The following is a 25642-nucleotide window of genomic DNA, read 5'->3' as shown; positions in this document are numbered from 1 at the left end:
TCAAGCACTAGCAGCTGGTAATTGTAATTGTCCATAGGCATATGAATTTGCATTCTAACCTCCCAGGAAAGAAAAAGCATTACAGTAATAGGTAGGAGATTAAAAAAAGGCTGCACTGCTTTTTATACTTCTCCTTTATCTGGTAGTTCACTTTCATAATCAGATAGCAGTATATTTAAAAACAGTAGCAACAAAGGTTTCTGAAAAGTTCACATTTGCAATACATTAAATATGATGACTTCTTAAAGGAAAATAAGCAGTGCTTGGATCAAGTCTGTAAATGCAATTTTTTCTTCTTTTAGGCAGTGCCTAACTGCTAGACCACAACCTCCTCATTGTCCTCTTCTCCCTGCATTTCAGTTTCAGATGGCTACATTTCTGGATAGTGGAATAGCTTCAGTTGGATGAGTCAAATGCTTCAATTTAAAAACAGCATTTGATCTTGTGGGTGCAGTCCTGTTCATCAGGTAGAAAGGCACTGAGTCTCTTCCTCCCTGGACCCTAAGCAGGGAAAGCCCGTTCCATTTTTTGCCTAAATCAGAGACACCTCTGGAACTTTCTAGGAGAGTTCTGCTCTGTTAATTTGTTACTTGGAGTGTCTTTACAGCTTTGAGTCAAGCTTCTAAGGCAGGGAGAAATGTAGGACTAAAACTGAATCTGACTGCTGTGACTGCTTTTAATTTGATTCCCTGGGGCCCTACTCTTCTCATGCATTATGTGGGTCTGAGAGGCAGGCAGCTGAAAGTTTTCTTGAAATATTCCATACCTCAGTGTAAAAACTTAGTGTTCATGCAACAAGGCACTGTATTAGAAGTGTATTTACTCACTGTACTTGAGCACATGTGCCTCCTCATGTAGAGCAGCACTGTATTAGCTCAGATACTGGTTGTGGTGTAGCTGTTCTTACATGGCAGGCGGAAAACCCAGGTGTGGTTCTCGCAGGGTGCAGCACACCTTAATTCTGCTGCATTGCCTCCAGGTTTAAAGTAATTTTTACTTTGCAACAAGTGGTGTGCTGTAGAAATAGCAACCTTAGTGTTTCTCAGCTGATACTTGTTGTATGTAACAGATGAATCCAATGTTGTAGCTCTTAATAAGCAGACCATGCCTGTAGAAGAAGATTCTTTCGGCTCCTGCTGTTCAAATGGGGGAACTGTTGTCCTTTGAGATGTTATGAATTACAATTACAGAAGTAATTTGAGAATTAAATAAGCTGCTGCCACAACTAACATGAGTGGCACAAATGGACAGATGCTTTTGTGTTGCATATAGATTAACGAAAGACCCCCTATTAGATGTTAATATTAGAACCTAGGGAATATGCAAACTTCAGGTGTCTGGATAATGGCTTAATTACATAATGCTAGTAAAAAAAGTTTTGATGAATTTGTTTTGCTTTGGTGTAAAATGATCAATTTGTAATTCTAACACATGGTTTAATTTCTGCAAGGTGGTGAAGCCTATCCCTGGAAAAGGAGACGGACTGGAAATTAACAAACTCTCTCTAGAACCTCAAGCTGAAGGACCAAGCACTGTTTCTTCACCTGCGCAGAAAGGAAGACGTAGTCCTTCTCCTAGTAGCTCCTCATCATCATCTTCTAGGACGGTTAAATCTGAATCACCTGGTGTTAGAAGGAAAAGGGTATCTCCAGTGCCTGTAAGTTGCAAGCCGTGATGTAATTTTTAATTTGGCTATATTCTTGAATCTTTTGCTTGGAGGCAATTAATCTTCCCTCTGTAGGACAATATGCTGATACAAAAGGATTATGACAGGGTATCATTTTAGAGAGAAACACAGACTGCATCTCATTATGTTTCTTATATGTGGAATTCTATTCTCTACTCTTAGGTGCATGTTTTCTTTTTAATTCTGTTCCACTTTCGATTTTTATTTCTAGGAAATAAATGAAGAAATATAAATACTCAGTCATGAACACGTGTATGTTCTCTTAGCACCTCTTTGTGCAAATCAAGCTAGTAGTTTGGGTTTTTTTTCTTGTAGTTTTGCATGTCAGTTGTCCAGGCAGGTATATTTTGGTGGGGATAGGATTGTTGACTGGGTTAAGATTCCTACAGAAAAGTGTTACTGTCTGCTATTTGTGATCCTCTGTTTCAGAAATTATCTTTATGTCCAGCTTAGGGAAGATTTAGTTATGTGCATAGTTAGAAGATTAAAATCTCTACCATTTACATTTGAGAAGATCTGGAATAGAACGTTTTGAGCAATAGTAACTAGCTTCATTAAAGTTCAGAGTTTAATGTTTTGAGCAATTGTATCTAACAGGCTTGCTTATTATAAAAATGCTCATCCACATTTAAGCTTCAGTTTTCTACAACTGTAAGAACAAGTAAGAGTAAGAATAAATTCTAATTGCTTTTATGGTCCCATTGCTCTAAACAAAATTTCCAAAATCAATTAAAATCTGTACTGCCATTCCTCTGAACTAGGGATGAATATCACAGGTTACAGCACTGCAGCACAGCTCCTTTCCTCTTGACAGGAGAAATTGGAAGGTTAAACCACCAAACAAAAAAAAAACCCGAAAACAAACAACTCCAAACCACAACAACCCACAAAACTATCCTATTTAGCCTTTGATCCTTTTCTATTTGATTGTTTTTCTTTGTTTTATATTAACCTTTCACACAAAACCTTAGAAGTTCAGGCTATCTTTTGCTTAACTGATGGACAGTGAGTCAATTATAGCCTGCATCATAACATAAAATTCAAAGTGGATATAAATCAAAGCAGAAGATTTGAAATTGGACAGAGCCATTAATGAATCTTGTAATGTTGGAAATGTGATGCATTTAAGTGAAGAAAATCTTAATAAAAGGTTTGGGCCATTGAATTTTTGATCGTGGGGAAACAAAACAAAAACCATCCTGAGCTGAAAGTTGCTTTACCTGTGCAAAGGAGAGGAAGCTGTATCCTTTCTCCTTCTTTGGAATTTTTAAACTTTTGTTCTTCATTGATTGTATGTTCCCCTTTGTAAACTGTAGTCATAGGACTTCTTAATTTATTAAATATATTAGCGTTACAATCTTACATAATTCCTGTATTGAGCCACAAGTCTATGATTATCTTCTGATTGAATTATTCAGTAGTAATATGGTAAGGCAATCAATGAAGACTTGAAAATAGATGCAATTTAAGAGATCCTTTTCTATTGTAATGTCAGGCAAAATTTCAGTTTTTCTTCTGCCCTTGAGTTCTAGGAATGGAAGAAAGTAATCCTTTTAAAATCATATACCCTCAGCAGGTCATAGTATTTTCAGGTTTTGAGGACTCTTATTTTGTGTCCCTGGGGGTGGGGGGGCGGGGCCTGGCAGGGCAGAAAACCAACACTTAATTAAATGTGTTGTTGTCTGGAAATGCTTATGGATGGAACCACTTATGCAGTTTCAGAGTGGACGAATAACACCACCTCGACGAGCGCCATCTCCAGATGGCTTCTCTCCATACAGCCCTGAGGAAACAAATCGTCGCGTCAACAAAGTTATGCGAGCCAGGCTGTACTTGCTGCAGCAGATAGGACCCAACTCTTTCTTAATTGGAGGAGACAGCCCTGACAATAAATACAGAGTGTTTATTGGGCCTCAGGTAGAGAACATTTTTGTGTTGTCTGTAGCTTTTATTGATTTGTAGTTAACCTTGGAGAACTGTTCAAAACCAAATTACATCGAGTTAGTCGCCAACTCATCATAACGGTTCTATAAAGTGGCATTTGAAAGTTGTAATCTGTGCTAATGGAATATAATCAGCTTTTTTATCAAATATGTAGCAAGTGTATTAGTTTTGTCTGAAGTTTTGCTTTAGAAAAAAAAGATTCTAGTTTGGAAGTAATTGCGATATGTTCTGTGATGCACTTAAATGTGGAAATATTATCTGTGTAGTTACCAGTTCAGTAGAGCCTTAGTATATACTGCTCTTTGCAGACTTGTAGCTGTGGCCGTGGGACATTTTGTATTCATCTGCTGTTTGTTATGCTGCGGGTGTTCCAGCTTGAACCGTCAGACCCAATGCTATGGAGAAAGACATTGAAGAACTTTGAGGTAATCAATTTCTAATAGATACAATGGAAGATCTATAATACACTCCAGGCAAAAGTCTTTAGGACATTATCTTAAAAATGCTGGAAGCTGTTGCTTTGAAAAGCAACAAGAATATATGTTTTTAATTATCTTTAATTCAGTCTCAAGAGCTCTGTAAGTAGAAAAAAAAATAGCTACAAATAAAAGCCATAAGTAAAAGAATAGTAGAGACCTGTAGTTTAGTCAGTAACACAAATCTTGGATTTTCTACTCAAATTTGTGTATATCACACTGATTAGCTGGAAGGTAAACAGAACAAGAGTTTTCAGAAGTAATTGTGTGTATACTTAAAACTGTTGTTTATTTTTAATAAGCAAATAAGGTTTTGTTGTGAAGTGTCTCTTGTGATCTGTTTATTAGTAAGACTTCTGAAATTCCTGCTGCTACTGCTAATGCATTTTTGTGAAGGTGAATAGACCTTTTTTTAGCAGTAGTTAAGCTTCAGTAATATTACTTTTAATTACAAGCTATTCATAGCATAAATACGACTGTTGCTGTCTTTTTCTGATGTTAGGTTGAGAGTTTGTTCCAGAAATATCACAGTAGGCGTAGCTCAAGGATCAAAGCTCCATCTCGTAACACCATCCAGAAGTTTGTCTCACGCATGTCAAATTCTCATACATTGTCATCATCTAGTACTTCTACATCTAGTTCAGAAAACAGGTTAGTATTTTTCTAAAGGAATTAAAAGCTTTTATTCTGTAGTTTTCTTATAATTTTGGAGGTTTAGAATCCACCTACATTCTTTTTGTTCAAAGCTGCTTTTGTTTCAAGCCACATTAAGTCTTATGTATTTGCAAACAATTGAGTCAAGCATATGTTAGTCACCTTGGTACCAAGTGGGTGTATTTGCTTTATAACTTTATAACTTCTGTTTGAAAAATGTTGAATAGAGTTGTCAAAAGAGTTTATTTTGACCCCTTATGAATTCAGGAAACAAGATTTTGAAATGGAAGTGCAAGACTAAAGCATATATTGACTATGGAAACATATTTGTGTGTATTTATTCAAATACAGCACTTGTGCAAGTGTTGACAAATGAAGAAACATGATTTTTCTTTTTCTCTTGTCCTGCTTTGGAGAAATGCTAGTGCCTATGACAATATACCGAAAAAATTTTTGTGTAAACATATGTATGAAGTTATATATATAAAACCATAAGTAAACATATAAACACTTCATATAAAATGGGTGATTAAAGGGAGCTATTAAATTGTTATGATTTCTATTGTTAATACAATGTTAAAAGATTACTTCTCAATTTTAAGTTTGATTCTTTGATTCCCTCCCTCCCCCAGCTTCTACTACTTGAGTGCTTTTGCATGTTCTTTTCCTTGATTTTGAAAAGATATGGATTTTTTAAACAAGTGATTTGGCATGCGTTAGTAGATGAACTAGGCATCTTCTAGAGAGGTCAAAGCACAGAAGGCTCCAAAACTGAGGTTATCTTTTGTGTAATGTGAAACCTAACTTAAGGGGTACCTTGATACATTACTTTGTGATAATAAACATAGAGTTAGATTAATATATTCAGACAGGCATGTAATTCTGATGTACAGATCGTGACCTTAATTGCCCGTCATCTTTTACTTACTTTTCCAAATCACCAAATAGTGTCACTGTAAACAAATTGCATAAACAAAGCAGTTACATAAATAACCTACTCTGAACTACTTATCTGGCAGTCCAGTTCCTTAAATGTAGATAGCATGTGTAGGAAATTTTTATTTTCATAGAATTAGGTTCACTGGATTTTGAACTTCACTGCATTAGTTCTCATTTTTTACAGGATGAGAGATTTTTCAGTTGTTTGCCAGTATACCTGATAATTAGTTCCTAGCATTACTTGTTCAATGAGACAAGTTGCTGTTCTGTGGAAGTCTAATCTTGCATGATATAAGTATTGGAGCACAGTGAGCATCAGAATAATTTGAGAGTTTACTGAGTTCTGATAATTACTGTGACTTGCAATTATGTTTGGTTTACTAATGATTCTTCAAAAATAAGTTTTCAATTAAAACTTGTGTTTCTATACATGCTGTGGAAATGAATTTTTCACTGTAAGCTTATTCTTGTGGATTTTTCAAGGAAAATACTGTCAACTATTTGCAAGAAAACAGAATTAAATATATACGCATAGAAATTATGTAAAAATTAATTTTATTTTAAAAATATATTGTTGTTGAACAAGTACAGGGTTCCTGAAGTCTTGTAGACTCACACTAACTATAACTTATATTTTTGCCATGAGTAGTAAGAGTTTTGCACGTTTAAACAATATTACAGAAGATTAAAATCTATGTTTTTCACTAAACTTGTGTAAGTTCAGAATAATTTTTCTGGTGAAATTTCTAGTTATATCCATTTCAAAATTAAGAGGAGGGTAAATAAAATGGAAGCAACATGTAAAACAAGGAAAATGGGTTGGTTTTTTTTTTTAAACCTACATGTCACATGTAGGTATGTTAGTGTTCATGTGAATCTGTTGCATCTGTTTCTGTTTGTGGCAGGAAATTTTGAGTGGCTGTTATCTTCTGTTAATTTTGAGTTTTATGTATGTTCGTCAAATATAAATTACTGTTTCCTGTAATGGGTTAAAGACTACCTTGTGACTCAGTACTCTAATGGGAGTGTGATGGGAAAAAAAAATGTGGGTACCTTTCAAAATGTCTTAGTTTTTCAAAACCAAATGATAAGTTAAAAAAGCAAAGGTTGGTTTGCTTAAAGAAGCCTTAGGAAAAAAAAAAAATCTAAGTGCCCAAGACTGGGCTTTTCAATCTCTAATTGGTATCTGACCTAGTTTGGAAAGATGTCATGTGTTTTGTGACTTTCCCCTTCATTTCAACGGTGTTGTCTGTACTCAGTGCTTCTAAAACTTTGGTTGGTTACTTAGACCAAGGTTTAGGAGAGTGATTCATTAATAGCCCATAGATACTCAGAAGTGACTGTTCCGAACAGGAAGTTAATCTTTTTTCACTGTTAAAGCCTGTTCTGAATTCTAATGTGCCACTTTTACAATCACAAATATCTGTTTTTACAGTATGAAGGATGAAGAAGAACAGATGTGCCCCATTTGTTTGTTAGGCATGCTGGATGAAGAAAGCCTAACTGTGTGTGAGGATGGCTGCAGGAACAAATTACACCACCACTGCATGTCAATATGTACGTTGTCATCTTTGTCATGTTAAGTTCTGGTGACTCTAAATATACTAACGTATTATAACAGTGTGGTTTTGTTGGGTTTTTTGTTTAAAAGTAAAAAACCAGAAACCCGCTCTTAAGTTATGGCTGGTAGCTCTTTGTGGGAGTCAGGTACTATTGATAAGCTTTATTTTATCAGTTTTTCACAAACCAATTTTGTATCTGATGCTTTGAGAAAGAAGTTAACTGCAGGGCAAGAGTTTTGAGCCTCTCTTACCTGAATGACAAGATTATCTCCAATTAGAGCAAGGTTGGGAACAGACTTGTAGCCCCCTGTGACTTATCATTAGCATGCATGAAAGCATCTGTTGACAGCTAGGATTATGAATTATGGAGTATGCTTACATACTACATTAAATAAAGTATGTAAATAGTTTGCTTTAACAAAATTCTATCTCACATGTATTAATACTTTTGAAAAAGCATTACCTATGTTTGTGGTACAAAAGGAACTGTATTTCAGTTCTTAACTTTTAATATTAATCATAGTGCTAAACAAGCATTTCTGCATGCAAAAAAATGTTTAAATGCCCATATTTATCAAGCTGCTGCAAATCACTGAGTTCAGAAGCATTTATCCTGAAACTAACATTGTTGAGTAAAACTTAAAAATAATAATGCCACCTTCTGGTTTTGTACACTGTAAAACTGAAGTACATATTATCCCCTTGCTGTGTTCCAGGGGCCGAAGAATGCAGAAGAAACAGAGAGCCACTTATCTGTCCTCTTTGTAGATCTAAATGGAGATCTCATGATTTCTATAGGTGAGGATTCAGTCTGAGTATAACAAACTCTGTTTCTGGATCTTTAGCTGATGTTCCTAAATATGCTGAAATATTTACTTCAGTAAATGTTTCATTTTTTAATCCACATTATTTGTTGTTAATCCGTAGTCATGAATTGCCAAGCCCTGTAGATTCTTCTGTACTCCGTGTGGTTCAGCAACAAACTCAGCAGCAACCTACAGCTGGATCACAGAGAAGAACCCAAGATAGCAATTTTAACCTTACTCATTATGGGGTCCAGCAGATCCCTTCTGCTTATAAAGATTTAGCTGAGCCATGGATTCAGGTAATTTTACTTTGAAAAAGAAGCTTCAAATGTAAAAACTAATTTTTGAACCGTTGGACTAGATTTGTCAGATCAACAGTTCAAAACTTTTTTCTGAATCCCATCACCTTTACGGTTCATTATTATTGGAAAGAATTACATTTAACTTGCATCAGAAGAGAAGGTTTTCCAGTTTTGTTTAACTAAGGTTTCAGTTTTGGACTTCATCTCAGGCCTCCTATTAAAGGTCCGTGTAATAAAATGTAGTGTTCTTAACTCTAGTGTTGGTTGTGCAAGTGTCACATAAATACAAAGTTGGCACTTTTTGTTAGCCAAGTTGTGTGGCAGGAGCTGAATAACCTCAATAAGACTCTACCAGTGCGTTCAACTGAGCAGGGGTCACACGCTTTTAAGTGGGAGAACTTGCTTATATTTCTGCTGCAATTTTTGTCTGGTATAGACCCTGGTTTCAGGGTTCTTTATATCAATGTCTAGAAACAAACTCCATACTGAATAATTAAAATTCAAAGTGAATAAAGCCATCTATACAGTCATCCTCCCACTTACAGAGTTTTTGGAGAACTGATGATTTATCATTTATCATGTTTCATTTCTATCACAGAACCCTATTTTAAGATGTTGCACTTTCTGACACTTTTGCTGTCAGACTTCTTAAGGTGATATTTCACCAGAAATGTTTCGTTGTTTTTTTTGATTGCTCTTCTTAGGTACTTAAGTTGCAGTATTATTCAGTTTGACTCCTGTGACATTGCTTTTTCTGTGGCAGGTGTTTGGAATGGAGTTAGTCGGCTGTTTGTTTTCTCGAAACTGGAATATACGAGAGATGGCACTTAGACGTCTTTCCCATGATGTTAGTGGTGCTCTATTACTGGCTAATGGTGAAAGCACTGGAAATTCTGGAAGTAGCAACGGAAACAACACAGGTGCTGGAGCTCTGGGAGCAGCTAGTGGGTCTTCTCAGACCACTGTCTCAGGAGATGTGGTGGTGGAATCCTGCTGCAGTGTGCTGTCCATGGTCTGTGCTGACCCTGTCTACAAAGTGTATGTTGCTGCTTTAGTAAGTAGCTTTTTACTCATTTGATTCTAACAGTTTCAAAGCTACTTTATTTTTGAAGGGGTGGGAAGGGGAGGAGATACATGAATTCAGCAATCCTAGTAATTGTTGTTGAGCTCCACTGATGACTTGACTTCTAACCATCATCTGAAAGCGAGATGAACAAAATCCTCAGGAAGAGTGAAATAGCGTGACTCCACTGGCCAAATATAAGGAAGTGCTTGCTACAGTGCAAAGTATTAACAATACTTGTATGACTAGGTTCTCTCCAACCTCGAAGAATACCTTACTAATTCTAACAGTGAATATGTAGTAAGCTACTTATCCTTTGAACATTTCACTGATACTTTGAATGCAATTTATATAAAACTATTTACAACACTTGAAAAAAAAATTTAATTGTGTAGCTAATTTGATTTCATATGTATTGCTTTTTTCTTTCTCTTAGAAAACTTTAAGAGCCATGCTGGTATATACTCCCTGTCATACTTTGGCAGAGAGGACTAAACTACAGCGACTTCTCAAGCCGGTTGTAGAGACAATATTAGTTAAATGTGCAGATGCCAACAGGTATGGTGTCTTGAAAACTTCAAATTCATATTGGATTGTTACTGAAATGTCTTGAAGCTTCATTTGTTACTACATATGTGACACTAGGAGACCATTTACAGTTGGTGGTGAAATAAAATGTGTAGATCATAGGTATAAATATATCATGTTTCTGTTACAGTCTGATTGCCCCCAACAGACTTCTGGCTTGAAAGATGTAGTTTCTCAAGGCACCTGACGATACTCTTTCAACATTCACAGATCTTAATCACAGAATCACAGGTTAGAAGGGACCTCGGGGATCATCTAGTCCAACCTTTCTAGGAAGAGCACATTCTATCACAGAATGGCAAGGGTTGGAAGGGACCTCTGGAGATCATCTTGTCCAGCCACCCTGCTTGAGCAGGCACACCCAGAGCAGGGGGCACAGGACCGCATCCAGGCACGTTTTGGATGTTTCCAGTGAAGGAGGCTCCACAACCGGCCTGGGCAGCCTGTTCCAATGCTCTGTCACCCTCACAGCAAAGAAGTTTTTTCTCATATTTAAGTGGAGTTCCCTGTGTTTCAACTTGTGCCCATTGCACCTTGTCCTGCCATTGGACACTATAGAATCTAGTTCCATCATTCTGACGCCCACCCTTTAGATATTTACAGGTATTTATTAAATCCCACCTCAGTCTTCTCTTCTCCAGGCTGAACAAACCCAAGTCTCTCTGCCTTTCCTCATAAGGCAGATGCTCCAGTCCCCTGATCGTCTTGGCAGCTCTCCGCTGGACTTGCTCAAGCAGTTCCACGTCCTTCTTAAACTGGGGAGCCCACAACTGGACACAGTGCTCCAAATGTGGTCTCACTAGGGCAGAGCAGAGAGGATAACCTCCCTCAACCTGCTGGTCACACACCTTTTAATGCAGCCCAGGATACTGTCGTCCTGCTTGGCCACAAGGACACAGTGCTGGCTCATGGTCAGCTAGCTGTCCACGTGCACTCCCAGGTCCTTCTCAACAGAGCCGCTTTCCAGCAGGTCAACTCCCAGTCTGTACTGGTACATGGGGTTGTTCTCCCCAGGGGCAGGACCTTGCACTTGCTCTTGTTGACTTTCATGAGGTTCCCCTTGGTCCAGGTCTCGCTGGATGGCAGCACATCCTTCTGGTGTATGAGCCACTGCTCCCAGCTTGGCATCATCAGCGAACTTGCTGAGGTTGCACTCTATCCTATCGTCCAGGTCATTGATGAATATGTTGAAAGGACTGGACCCTTTTTCTAGGCCTTCTTCCCCCCTTAAAATAAGGAAGAAGTTAAGTGCAGTCATCAACCATCCCCTCCATCTCAGCTGATACTGCTTTGGTCTAATTCTCATGACTCACCTTTAATCAGTCAGCAAGTACCCTTTAGCAAGTACCAATCATGTATGTTTCCTGTTTCAATAAAAGCTGTTGTACATCTGTGCCATGAAGTGTTAACATAACACTTCTACTTTTTATTTCATGGTCTAGTGCTAGAAGATGGCTATTCTGCATGAATGCCATTAGCATTTCTGGCTTGAGTAGGCCTTGTCTTCCTGTCCCAAGCTACCCTGTCAGTTCTGCCAGACCAACCATTTCTTCACCTGTACTGTAAACTAGATGCAGAAATCCACCAGCTTGATTTTTGTCTCTTTAGGTTTAGTTCCTAAGCAGCATTTCTTCTGAAACTGCAACTAGAAAAGCCCTGACAATAGTCTAGCAATAGAACATCTAAAGGTAAAGGAATAAGTGAAATATAACTGTTCCTTGTGTTGCTGGATTCCTGGATTTGGCCTGTTTTTGCAAGAATATGAGGTCCTATTTGGGTTTGTGTTTATTTATTAGTGATACACATTATTTCTGGAAGTGTCCTTGTAAAAAATGTTGTAACTATTGGCAGCTTACAGATAGAGGTTTGTAGAAATGTATCGGAATAAAGTGATGTGAAATAATTTTCTGTGCACAATTCCAAGCTAATGATTATTGAAATATAATTAGAATGTTTTCCCTTGAAAGCCATCTGTTAAGAGAGTTATTTTTTGGTTCTAATTTCTTACAGTCGAACAAGTCAACTTTCAGTCTCAACGCTATTGGAGATGTGTAAAGGCCAAGCAGGCGAGCTGGCAGTTGGGAGAGAAATACTTAAATCTGGTATTAATAGCTCTTCATATATAATTGAATTATAATTACAAGAAATATACTGAAATGTTTTAAATTTAATACAGGATTTGTTCCAATATCAGCTTGACAAAGAGAACAGTATTTCTCTCAGCAGTTTGGGAGGGGGTTAATTTGTGCAAACTGTGTATTTGTGTATGACACAGTTGTGATCTTTATTTAGATCAGAATTTAGACTGTGAACATAACTAATCCTTACTTTATCAACTTTTTTGTAGGGTCCATTGGTATTGGTGGTGTTGATTATGTCTTAAATTGTATTCTCGGAACCCAAACAGAATCTAGCAACTGGCAAGCGCTACTGGGGCGACTTTGTCTAATAGACAGGCTTCTGTTGGAATTTCCTGGTGAATTTTATCCCCACATTGTCTGTGGAGATGTTTTACATGCTGATACCATAGTAGACAGGTACTTTCTTACACTATGTGACTATTACTCTTTGTGGTTGAATGTGGTGTTGGCGATTTCTTAAAAAAAAAAATAGTTGTTCTAATTCCTGTAAATAAGTAGTATATATTTATATGCAAAAGTGCACTTAGTATATGGAGTAAATGGTTGCCTTTTTTTAAAACTTCTGAGCTGTGAATCAATTTTGAAGCACTAGTGCAGCAGTAAGTCTCCTTTCTGCTGCAGAACTGACAGCTAAACACATTATCTGGAAATGGCTTTCTTGGCAGTAGTTAACTAGAGCATACCAGTCTATAAAATACCTCTTTTCTTTTTTTAGGTATAAGAAACTTCTCTCCCTCTTAACTTTCGCCTTGCAGTCAATTGACAATTCTCACTCAATGGTTGGTAAACTGTCACGGAGAGTATTTTTGAGTGCAGCAAGAATGGTGGCAAGAGTGCCCCATGTTTTTGTAAAGCTGTTAGAAATGTTGAGTGTGACAAGCTCAACTCACTATGCTAGGATGCGTCGACGTCTCATGGCAATAGCAGATGAAATGGAAATTGCAGAAGCCATCCAGCTAGGCATGGAAGAAATGCAGTCTGGGGAATGTCAGCATGAAGACTTTTTGCAGCTACCTGTACCAGATAACTCTCCAGAAGCTACAGAAAGTAATACTCCCAACAATACTGTCCAGTTGTCGGGGAAAAGTGGGAAAGGTTTAAGTGATAAAAAACTGATTGCCAGTCCAGAGGACATTTCTGAGACGCTGGCTGGCCTTGCTGTGGGACTTCCTGTTTCATCAGTAACCACTGAGCAACCAAAGCCAGCCATTCAAACAAAAGGAAAACCCCACAGCCAGTGTTTGAACTCTTCTCCCTCATCCAGCCATTCCCACTCACTATTCCCAACACTTCTCTCTCCTTCAAACCCATCTGTACCAGCTGGCACTGTAACAGATGTCTCAAAGCTCAGACCTCAGGGATTCGTTCCCTGCAAAGTCCCCTCACCTTCTCCTCATACACAACGGAAGCTTTCTCTCCAGTTTCAGAGAAACCGTTCTGAAAATAAAGAATCAGAGAAACTTTCCCCAGTTTTTACCCAAGCCAGGCCATTGCCATCCAGTCACATACACAGGCCAAAGCCATCACGGCCCATGCCAGGTGATGTGAACAAGCAGGGAGAAACCTTAAAAAACAGTATGACACTTGACCTGAATGACATTTCACAGTGTGATGGCAATAGTAGTAGTAGTAGCAGTGCAGTTATACCAAGTGAAGAGACAGTGTTTACACCAGTAGATGAAAAATGTCAATTGGATGTTAATGCAGAGCTTAATTCAAGTATTGAGGACCTACTTGAGGCCTCCATGCCAACGAGTGATGGCACAGTTACGTTCAAGTCTGAAGTTGCGGTTCTTTCTCCTGAGCGGGCGGAAAATGATGATACTTACAAAGACGACGTAAACCATAATCAAAAATGCAAGGAAAAGATGGAAGCTGAAGAGGAGGAGGCTTTAGCTATTGCTATGGCAATGTCAGCATCTCAAGATGCCCTGCCAATAATTCCCCAACTACAAGTCGAAAATGGTGAAGATATCATAATCATTCAGCAGGATGTAAGTATACATATTGGAATTTAGCATAAGCCTCAGTTGAGGTTCACTGAGTTTATAAAATAGTGCTGTTACATTTCCAAAGTTACGTAAAACACAAATGGATTCAATACCCTCTCCTAGGAGTTAGAGTATAAACAGTGTGCCAGTTGAGGGCGCTAACAGAATCTTTCCATGGTTATTGAGAAATTATTTGGAAGAGAAACATCATGTGATGTACCAATCTTTAAAACAGCAAAGAAGGAAGTGTAAAAGTGGGGTAACCAAGAAATGAGGATGAAGTTTTTAAGCAGGAGTAGAACTGTACTGAGTCTTAATGCTGGTTTACTTCAAAGGCAATTGTACAAAACCAAACTAGTTTCTGAAAGAAAAGGCAGAGTCGGAAGAGATCTTGTCAGCACATATTGAGAGATATGTTAGATACTTTAGAAGTCAGAAAAAAGATATTTGTTTGCAAATAGACAACAGCACAAGAAATAAGAGTAGAGAAAGGAGTATTTTATTTGTGATCCTTTGCATGAGGTAACAACATGTGAAGCATGAACTGGGACAAATAAATAAAATAGAAAGCAATGTGATTTTGGTTGTTTACTGTAGCTGCTAACTAAAACCTTAACTAGATGTGAGATGAGGAATAGAAAAAATGCCTTGCTCCTATTTGTGTCCTTAAATCTTGCCTTTCACCTTCAGGTAGTAACATAGAGGAGGCTCTCTGTTCCTACATACAGTAGGAGTATGTGGTTTACAGAATACACTGGTGTTCTGGCCTTAGCTGAAACGTGTATAACATGCAGTACAAAGAAACGTAAAGGAGGGGAGATGCATATAAGCTTGGATATTTCTTAACCTTCCAGAATGTCTGCATCTTGGATGCATGCTAGTAAACATAGAACTGATTTGGAATTTAATTTGCAGACCCCTGAAACCCTGCCTGGACATACCAAAGCAAAACACCATTACAGAGAAGATGCAGAATGGCTCAAAGGTCAGCAAATTGGTCTTGGAGCTTTCTCTTCCTGTTACCAAGCTCAGGATGTAGGAACGGGGACATTAATGGCTGTAAAACAGGTAGATACTCAAAATACTTCACTTTCTTGAATATATTGTGTTTATTCTTCAATATTTCTTTGGAAAATTAAATATAAAAGCTCTCTGCTCTCACAGACTTCTTGTGCTTCCTTGCTTCCTCTGCTCCCTGTCATGTGTTCTCATGTAATACATAAGTCTTTATGTACATGGTATTAATATGTTCAGGATTTTGTCCCTTCTCCTTAAAATGAAAAAAACCTGTACTTCTTTATATGCCCATTTTCTTTCACAGTTCTTCAAATGTATTTTTACTTTTACCAAGTTCATAAATCAGTGACAGAGTTAGGAATGGAGCCCAGATCTCTTGATTCCGAATTAATGCCCTGTTTGCATGGTAGCTATTAAAAGTAGTTTCCCCTTGCTTGTCAAGCTGTTTTTCTTTTCCTAAAACTGTTTAGAGCAGAGGAAATGTAGTTTAATGCTTGTTTCCTCTGATCTAACAGCCAGCTTTGAGGCAAGTATTTTTAATATTTAAATTAATAGACACAGACGTGTGATTGAGAAAAGAGGCCCAAATGTACATGCTTCACTCAAGATTTTTTTGAAGGTTCTAGGTGTGAGTAAATCTTCCACACTTAAGGTGCCATGGGTCTGAATCAGTGATACCAGCATAGAGGAAATCTTAGTCTTAACATGTTCTTATTTATTCTAGAATGACCTTAACATTTAATCAGGGAAAGACTATCTGTCATGAGCTATTCCTCCTCTGAAACTCTTCCTTTTGAAAGAGTAGGACTGTCTATGTAGTCCTTGAGGCTCCTCCTGGAGAGATGATGATGATTCTGATGCCCAGGGGAAATTCTCTGCAGCATACCATCATTTCAGATTCAGTGTGGATTGGAGCTGGGGTTGCCTCCAGTTCTATTACCAGACTTCTGATCTGTTTTCCCACTAATTTCTGGGATAAGAGGTTTAGTTAAGAAACAGATAGTAAGGCTAAACTGGTAAAAATCTTACAAATAACAATACTGTCAGAATCTGATTTCAGGTCGGTCTTCCTTTTCTTCAATGTCTGGAAAAAAAAATTCTTTTCCTAATTTAAGTAGAGGAGAGTGAAAAGAGAAGTGTCCCCATTCCATACTTGGAGAGATTTTTGTTCTTATTTCCACAGAAGATCAGTTTTTAATTTTCTATGACTGGAGCACATGGAGATAAGTTCTCAGCTGAAGGGGCTTGAGATAAAAGAATACTTGCTATTTCCAGATGGTGAAAAGGGACAGAAAACAATCCGGTTTTGTTACTGTACTGAAGGGGGGGGCTTACAGGACTGGGAATTCTGTAAGGCAAGTCTGAATACCATATTTCAAAACAGGTGACATATGTCAGGAACACATCATCTGAGCAAGAAGAGGTAGTTGAAGCACTAAGAGAAGAAATACGGATGATGAGTCATCTGAACCATCCTAACATTATTCGAATGTTGGGTGCTACATGTGAGAAGAGCAACTATAACCTCTTTATTGAATGGATGGCAGGTAAACAACTACAATACCAAAGAAAATTAAAATATCAGTTGAATCTTGAACTATGTAGTTCAATACTATATTTTGCATTTTAGTCTGCAAATTTGTATACTGTTGGTAACCAGTATAAAGGTCCACTTAACAGAACAGTTTAAGTGGTCTTAACAATATTCTTACTGGTGTATCCTTTTTTTTCATTTGGGATTTTCCATACCTAATCTGTCATACAATTAAAGTGGATGGAAGCCCTGAACAAGAATTCTACTACTTTTTCCTCAATTTCCAAATCTAAATAAGGAGTTAGAAACTTTGAGAGCAGGCACTTCAGCTGGAAATACATCAAACTTGCATTTTCAGTGTACCTATGTAACTTTAAGTTATTATTAAAAGTTTGGAATACCTGTCAATTGTTTTTGTCCCAAGCATTTTCATAAAAATTGTGTGAGGTGATGTGAAAGGCATTTAAGAACTTAAAGTAAATTTCTAATAAAAGGTAGCAAGCAGGATGTTTTGGGAAAAACATGTTCAAATCTTAAATATATTATGTGGTAATTTAGTAACAAATAGTGAAGTCTTTTCATTATTTTATAGAGTGGGGACAAGAAAGTATTCTTGTTTTTTTTTTAAGAAGGGTCTTTATTAATTTGATGAATGGGATTATACATTGTTGACCTTCAGTTACCAACACTAGATCTGGTATTTTATACATCCTTATTTCTTATAAAAGAAAGCATTGCACCTTAACTTATGTTCTCTGGCAGAAACCACTTAGCAATACCAGAGTGCTAACAAGGAAAGCCCAAGTATGTGTTATTACAAGCAGTAGCGCAGAAAATACTTTCTCAAAACTAAGGGTGTTTAACTTTCTTTTAAGTATAGATTTTCTGAAATAGTATTATTTAGGTAGTGTCAGGAATTGTCTTTACCTCGTTCAAGCCTAAGTTATGTTAGAATACTTTGAGAGGCACAATAGAAATCCAAAATCTTGAGGATCTGTAAGTCAGTTTTGGAAAACAGAGGAAGATACTGCTTTTCCTTGCTTGTCTACTTGCTTCTGTTATCGGTACTTGGATGGTAACGAACCTAAACTGAGATCCTCAGAAGGAATGCCTACTGGAAGTGGTGCATCTCTATTGCCGCAAAGAAAGTTAAGTGTTCTGCTGCTTAAGTGTTAATGCAAAATCTGGATAAATATGTGTAGTTTTATTAGCAACAGTACTTTGTACACTATGGGATTTGCATATTCTTTTAAGGAAGTATAAAGTTATTAGGAAGCATGAAGACTTATGTCTTTAATATGCACAGTTCCACGTAGAAAGTAATTAAGTAACTAAGTATATTACTTTTTGCCTATGAAACATTTTATTGTTTTTGGAGGAGAAAAAGTTCTAGTTAAGATACCAATAATACAAAATTCTAATTTTAGGAGGTAGTGCTGCATCCTAGTAATGCAAAATATGAGTGTTGATAAAATTTTTTTATCTTCTAGGGGGTTCAGTTGCTCATTTGTTAAGTAAATATGGAGCCTTCAAAGAATCGGTTATTATTAATTATACAGAGCAACTGTTACGTGGCCTTTCTTACCTCCATGAGAATCAGATTATCCATAGAGATGTTAAAGGTGAGAATTACTTAGAATGTCTTTTAAAAAGGAATATTCAGAAAGCAACACCTCTTTTGGCTTGAGACCTATTGCTTCTCTCAGATACCATCTTAAGAGTGTTATTTCTATTGGGTTTGTCTGATCATTCATTCTTAAGACCTTTTAATTACTGAAATTACTCTAGAATTTTCATCACATGCTTGGGATTATTTGCCGCCCATGCTGACAGTTAAGAAAAATTGGTTTTCTCAGTTTGTTCAAATAAAATATGAAGTTGCCGTATAGGTTTAAAGATTGCTAGTTAAATTAATGTAAATGTTTACACTGAAATGATAGTAAAAATCTGTAAACAAGCCAAGATAAAGAGGTCAGGTTTCTAATATATAGGAATATTGTGATGAGTTTTCTTCCTTCATCCTAATTCCTCATAAATACAGTTGTACTGTGTTTGAGCAAAATGTGGACTTCAGTAAGACTGATATTTCCTAATAAACTTTTCCTTTTAATGTCACTGTAGCTGTCCATGAACTGGAGAGATATCCAGATAAGTAGCAACATAGCAATGGCAAATATTTGTCTTTAATATTTCTTCTTAAAATAGGAAAACTTTCAGTTGCTCTGTAATTCTCTTCAAGACAACTCAAAGTTGCTTAAGGATGAAGTAAGTTTAAATTTCACAGGGAGCTGCAGGCAATGAAAACCTCCAGGGTTTTAGGTCACAATTTTCTTTTATTATGCCATCTCTAGGCAGTGTTCCAGAATCCTGTGTTTGCCCTACTTCGAAAGCTTGACTGCTTCTCTAAATCTCTTGGGCAGCCCCAGGCTGTGTGCAGTGTTATTCAGGCATAACAGAAAAGTGACATTATTAAACTTGGCCCTTGATTTTTAGATTTTCTTGATATTGGGGTTGGGGAATGTCAACCTGTTAAGTCTTGAAATAGAGGGAGGAAGAGCGTCTGTTCATCCTTTTGCCTTTAATAGAAAGCCAACTAGTAGTATTTTTATTATGCTGTTGACAGGTGCCAATTTGCTAATTGACAGCACAGGTCATAGATTAAGAATTGCTGATTTTGGAGCTGCAGCCAGGTTGGCATCAAAAGGAACTGGTGCTGGGGAATTTCAGGGACAGTTGTTGGGAACTATTGCATTTATGGCACCGGAGGTAAGAAACCAGTTTTCGAAGTTGCTTCAAAAAGTTTGCTTGAATTCTTCAAGCTAATTCATACAGCCAAATAACAGAAAATGACTGTAAATGCTTCAAATATGTTTTAAATATACTTGTTCTAAAGAACAGGAGTGATTCCAGCATGGCGATAATGACATTTCTTTCTTGCTCTAGAAGTTGTCTTAAGTAGTTTGTTACAAAATATATCTATCATAAATATTGTTCCTGAAGCCCAAATGACCATTTGGTCAAAAGCTAACTATTGCAAGGTACTTTGCTTTGCCCCTTGATTAGGCATTTTATTTACTCGCTCTCTACAGCTGTATAAATCTTATGGCATTTACATCGCTGATCACACTCTCAACCTGAAAAATTAATCAGAATGCACTTGGTTGAACGTTTTGGGGTTTTTTGGTTGTTGTTTTTTTTAATCTAAATTGCTTAGAGTTAAGAGACTTTGAAGCAGATAATCTGAGCTTTGGTCTGTCTGTCCAGGTTCTGAGAGGTCAGCAGTATGGTAGGAGCTGTGATGTGTGGAGCGTTGGCTGTGTTGTTATAGAAATGGCTTGTGCTAAACCTCCCTGGAATGCAGAGAAACACTCCAATCATCTTGCTCTGATATTTAAGGTGAGGTATTTGGTTGCTACCAATATCCTACAAAAGACATTGCTGTATATTATATTAGTCAATGTGAATTTTAGAAAAGTATACAAATAGTAAATTTTGTTGCAATAGCTCTTTTTAATATTGGAGCTGTTAGTACAAAATCAATACTGATACCAACATAATCATAGTGCTTGTTCATAAAAAAAAAGCTATCAGCACAATAATATGCAGAAAAAGCTCTCTTCTAAGATATAAATACATAGTGTAACAGGCTAAAAAAAAATTTGAGAATAGAGTTGATCTTGACTCTAGGCAGCAAATTGGGATTTGAACTCTTTCATACAATCCTGTAAAATGTGGGAGCGAAAACTACCATAAAACATTTATGTGTCTATCAATATTTGAGTGGGGAATGTCCTTCAGTAAAAAAAACCTGATGTTCCATGTTCAGATTTTTTCTGAAAGATATCTACCGTTATGCTGTGCTATATATCAATATTGCCTCTCCCTGTTCTAGGTCATCCATTTAGCATTCATATTCCTTACTAAAATCAACTAGGTATATTTAATTCTAAAACTCTAGTTGAACTGTAGGCATGAGTGAAGAAAATACTGTGACAAGTGAAGAAAGTGATTACTAGCATTCTCACTAGCATGAGTGAAGAAAGTGTTTCAACAAAACAGAACTAGCACAGCAGTACTGAAGTATGTACTATGAAATAAATACAAATCTATTGTGATAAGAGTCTTGGTTCTGTGTCTGTGTGAATCTGGTGGTGCCACTCTAGTGTTCTCAACCTTCTTGCTTAATTTGATTGAGAGAAGATCAAAATTTGGCTGGGTGTGATCTGTGTCTATCTGAGAAAGATTGCCCTTTAGGTGGTAGCAGAAATACAGTAAAGACAATGCAAGAGGGCATACCCAGCTTAACATAGCATCACTCAGCTTAACATACATCTCTGTGTTGGTTTATGCCAGTTAACAGTGATGGCAACTAGCAGAGTAAAGTACGAATGGCATAAGAGCTTTTCTTACACCTGCTGAGTAGATGGTCGCTGCAGAATCTTGCTGTAAGAATCAAAATCAGAGAAAAGTGTAGAGAGTGGCAACTGAAAGGCAATAAGCGTAAGGGCAACTTAAGACCCATTTGGTCAAATGGAAGCAGTAATGTAACCTTCAAACTGCAGTACAAACTATGCTAGGTGGAGAAAAACTCACAAATGTAACTTATCAGCTGAAAACGATCTGCCTGTGGAAGTTTTTTGGGGTAGGAGCGGGGGCTTAAGAATCAACTGACTTCTAAAAAGTTATTTTTCCTTTGTTCAGATTGCTAGTGCAACTACTGCTCCATCAATCCCTACACATCTCTCTCCTGGCTTGAAAGATGTGACACTTCGGTGTTTAGAACTTCAACCTCAGGACAGACCCCCATCAAGGGAGCTGCTGAAACATCCAGTCTTCCGTACTACATGGTAGCTATTTATGTATAAGGCTGATATATTGAAGAAGATGCTACTGAACATAACTGTCTTGCAGTGCAGTTAAGCACAGCAAATTGTATTATTCTGCTGGCCTTAATGATAGATACATCAAGGACATAGGCCAGTGGAGGACCCTACCTAAGTATGTGATTGACAAATCAAAATATTTACCTAAGCTCAGTATGCAACATTTCACAACTTGTGCAGAGATTTGTAAACTGTGCCTTTTCAAACATCTGGCTTTGTGAACACAAAAGCGTCTTTCCTTAAATCTGCATAGTTATTTAGCAGATAAGTGATTTTTATTTTATTTGGAGCACTTTTTCAGCAATATTAGCAGCTGAGGGGCTCAGGATCTATTTTAATTAGCAATCACTGTTCCATTTCACATCATGTAGGTGTACGCAGAGGGTTCTGCAATTAGTTTTCAGCACTGGTTAAAAGGAAGTTCTCTGTTCCTTTTAATTGCATTAAGTTCTCTGAGGAACAAATCCAGTCGTTGATGGATACTTTAAAAAAACATTTTGCCTTCTTAAAGTAAGAGCAGGCAGTTGTGGTTCACTGTGCATTTACTGTTGGCCATGTAATTTCTTTTGAAATTAAAGTTTGTTTTAATTGTATTTTTAATTTTCAGAAAAAGGGGATCTTAATAGTCTTTAGAAAAAGATACAAGCTGTGTCATGGACACCTTGTTGACACAAGAGTTTTAAAAACAGATTTGCTGGAAATCTGGAATAAAATAAAATGCCACCTTCAACAAGGCAATGTTGAAGGCTCTGATAACATAGGTTAATTTAAAAAAACACAACAACAAAAAGATTGTTGGGTATAAAACAACTTAGTCTGAATCAGGCTAGAAGTTGTTGAGCCTTTTCATATAGTGGTTTCTTCTGGCGAATCATGTAGAGAAGTTTCATGTCAAAGGCCCCAAACCCAGCTCACATTAAAGGTTATGGGAGCCTTTGTCATGTACTTCAGTGGTAGCAAGTGCCAGCTATGAGCAAATCTCATTCTTTGTGTAACAAAACTGAGGTCACATTCTCTACTGATAAGTTTTACCTGCTGTTTTCCTTCTGCCATACATCATCTATTTACTGTAGCCAGTAGAGGTAATTTAATTTGAAAATGTTAAAAATATTACCATTACAAAGGTATTTATTTTAACAAGAAACAAACTTGGACTTGAAAAGCAAGATAAAGTAAAATGTGAAGTAAAGCTTCATCTGTAGTGCAAAACTTGGGGTTTTTTTAGCAGGTGTGTTTTTTTTAAAACAGGTCTATAAAATTATTTTAAAGGCAGGTCTTTAGATTCTGATGCATGTAATTCTGAAGGAAAATGGCAGCTTTTCTTTTGCTTTTTTAAGAGGGGATCTTTTTAAATCAAATAATGATTGTGTTTAATTCATTTGGAAGAAAATACTGTTCATGTTTTAACTCTTCAGAAGCCAGTTGGATTCTTGGACTGAAATAGAATTGGTTATTTTCAAAGACTCAGGACAAACTAAATAAGCTATAGTACATTAAAAATGTACAACACAAATTGGAAGTAAAACATCTTAAAGATAAGTTTACAGGAATGATCATGCTCATACTAATAAAAAAAGCAGTGTCATTAGTTGTGAATGTGTTTCTTTTGGAAATTTTACATTCCTTTGTTTTGGAAGATTGGAAGACTTTGAAGAGTTAAAAAGTTAATATGAAATGTGAAGTTTGGTAGCTCTGTTTTGTACTTGACTTTTTTTGACCACTTTAGAATTTCTCATTCTAGTAAGATTGTTTCCAAGTCTTTCTTATGTGCAAGCTTTAAAGGATGCACTCTTGCCAATCATGTACTGGAAGATCAGTTGTCAGATTAATACTGTTTCTGGCAGAAATGTAAACTGTATAAACTGATGAACCTCAGCTAATCAGTATTACTTCGTAGATCACCATGCCTACCACATTTCAAACTCAAACTGCCTCTAGGTGTCCAAATGCATTTGTTTGAGTTTGTTTGCATTTCCCTCAGCTTGCTGGTAATTGTGGTGTTTTTAAAATGCAGATGTGATGATGTAATATTCTTATTTTCTTTGGATCAAAGCTGGACTGAAAATTGTATTGTGTAATTATTTTTTTGTGTTCTTAATGTTATTTGGTACTTAAGTTGTAAATAACGTCTACTGCTGTTTATTCCAGTTTCTACTACCTCAGGTGTCCTATAGAGTTTCTTCTACCAAAGTTCACTTTCACAATGAAATTATATTTGCTATGTGACTGATTCCTAAGACTTCCAGGGCTTAAGGGCTAACTTCTATTAGCACCTTACTGTGCAAGCAAATTTTACAGAAATCTCTGGGTTAAGAAATTTGGCTTCATTGTATCCTTTGTTATTTTAAATATATCAAGATATTTTAATTAAAAGTTTTTACCCCACTGAACCAATTTTATATAGTATAATTTGTACCTATTTTGGTGTTTTTGTCTTTATAGTAAATAAAAGTTTTTGAACAAATTTTGTCCCTTGCTTATTGTAATATAAGTAAGTTCAGTTTACTGATGTGAACAAAAGATATCTGGTACACTTCATATACACAATTTCATATGCAACATTTGATAGATCAAGACTTAGTTTCTAATATTAAATGACACATGAATGAGTACTGGCTGATACACGTATATCAAATGCATCAATAAAAATGCTTAGATAAAAGGGCAGCAACAAACACTAAATTTTTGATCTATAATGAAGGTAGGAACTTCTGTTATGACAACACTGTATCTATGAATGTCACTTGCTTATGCCCTTGGATCAAATATTAAATGTCTAAATTTTGCATTACTGCAAATATAACTTAATTACCATATCAGGTGAGCTCATTTGGTTAGATGAGTTCTGGAGCCACTGAGGTATACTTTGGAAGTTAATCTGCTATTTTATGTTTTCAGGTAAATGATTCTGATTTAAGTAGCAAACATAAGCCTTTCCTTATTCAGGCAATCTGAATACATATTGCAAAGCTAGGGCTTGTTTTAATCACTTTTTGCTAGTTCAAGTGTTCTGTAGCTTTTTTTGTGACTACTAAATTCTTCATTTCACTCTTTATAGTCTCCATTACTTCCATGACCACCTGCAAATAGAGACAAACATATCAATTCACAAGCAAAAATTGGCAGCAGAAATCTTCAGATAAATTCTAATATCTGATTTTTTAAAATCAGAAAAATGTACTAACTGTCAAGAAGGAAAATATGACAAGGATTAAATAAAAGATAAATTGAGTGTTGTATCTCTTCCTTTACTTGATTTACTGTAGAACGCCTTAATCTTATAGTACAGTGTGGTAACGCCTGTCCCCAGCAGTTGGCAGTAAATGTCAAAGACACCTACTTACAGAACCCAATGTCTTCATTTGCAACGGGTGTGTTCAGCTCTTCTGCAGGCAAATAGTAAGCTGTTCCCATTTTGATTTCTCTGGTGGGAATAACATATTTGGGTTCTACGCAACAGTCATCAGTTGAAGTCTAACAGTGTTTCATCTTTGCAAGTTCTCACTGAAAGGTAAGGATTGCTTCCAGAACATGTTGGAGTGTCACCAGGATCATGTATTTCGTCTTCATCTTCTGAGTGGGCAGCTTGTGCCCTGGCTGTTCTGACCTGACGCTGCCCAACCCCCAAGACACTGTTTTTCCTTACTAACTTTTTTCCATTGCTGTCTCCCTGAGCTGAATCACAAATGTGACAGTCTTGCTTTTAAGAGCCACAATATGCATATACTCTGGCAAACATGCATGTTTTCTTGTGGCACACAGCTGCCAAAATCCAGAATTTAGTTGTGAATTGAGACCTTTCTTCCCTGTCCAGTACCAAGAAAGTCCAGAAGAGGGCAGGAAAGCATTTTGGAGCAGCCACTGTGCCATTTCCTTTTATTTCCCTCAATCATTTCAGTCTGCAATACACCCTCACCCAGTTCCTGTTCTCAGAAAAAATGTGCACGGCCAACAATAAATAGCATTAAAGTGGATATGGAGTAAATCAAGAGCCAATTTCTAAATATTTGCAAGGCCCTGACAGGAGAAGTTAATTCTGCTTGCTTTGTTGCTTT

General features: G+C 36.8%; 1 protein-coding gene across 3 annotated transcripts in view; it reads left to right on the top strand.

Moving 5' to 3' along the window:
- Window positions 1-24051, top strand: part of MAP3K1 (mitogen-activated protein kinase kinase kinase 1) — a 61854-nt gene extending 37803 nt beyond the window's left edge. For all 3 annotated transcript variants that reach the window (XM_075079962.1, XM_075079963.1, XM_075079961.1), the window contains exons 3-20: window positions 1451-1657; window positions 3404-3604; window positions 3940-4056; window positions 4610-4758; window positions 7136-7257; window positions 7979-8060; window positions 8190-8367; window positions 9134-9424; window positions 9870-9991; window positions 12032-12123; window positions 12369-12558; window positions 12878-14156; window positions 15069-15221; window positions 16555-16717; window positions 18195-18326; window positions 19328-19470; window positions 19969-20100; window positions 21406-24051. In XM_075079962.1, coding sequence (XP_074936063.1) covers window positions 1451-1657; window positions 3404-3604; window positions 3940-4056; window positions 4610-4758; window positions 7136-7257; window positions 7979-8060; window positions 8190-8367; window positions 9134-9424; window positions 9870-9991; window positions 12032-12123; window positions 12369-12558; window positions 12878-14156; window positions 15069-15221; window positions 16555-16717; window positions 18195-18326; window positions 19328-19470; window positions 19969-20100; window positions 21406-21555 — 3903 coding nt within the window. In that variant the 3' untranslated portion in view covers window positions 21556-24051. The remainder of the gene's footprint in view (window positions 1-1450; window positions 1658-3403; window positions 3605-3939; window positions 4057-4609; window positions 4759-7135; window positions 7258-7978; window positions 8061-8189; window positions 8368-9133; window positions 9425-9869; window positions 9992-12031; window positions 12124-12368; window positions 12559-12877; window positions 14157-15068; window positions 15222-16554; window positions 16718-18194; window positions 18327-19327; window positions 19471-19968; window positions 20101-21405) is intronic.
- Window positions 24052-25642: the final 1591 nt, after the last annotated feature.

This window comes from Phalacrocorax aristotelis, chromosome Z (assembly GCF_949628215.1).
Source record: "Phalacrocorax aristotelis chromosome Z, bGulAri2.1, whole genome shotgun sequence".
NCBI classification, from domain to species: Eukaryota; Metazoa; Chordata; class Aves; order Suliformes; family Phalacrocoracidae; genus Phalacrocorax; species Phalacrocorax aristotelis.
Note: the sequence above shows the minus strand (reverse complement) of the source record. Positions and strands in the feature narration are given on the sequence as shown.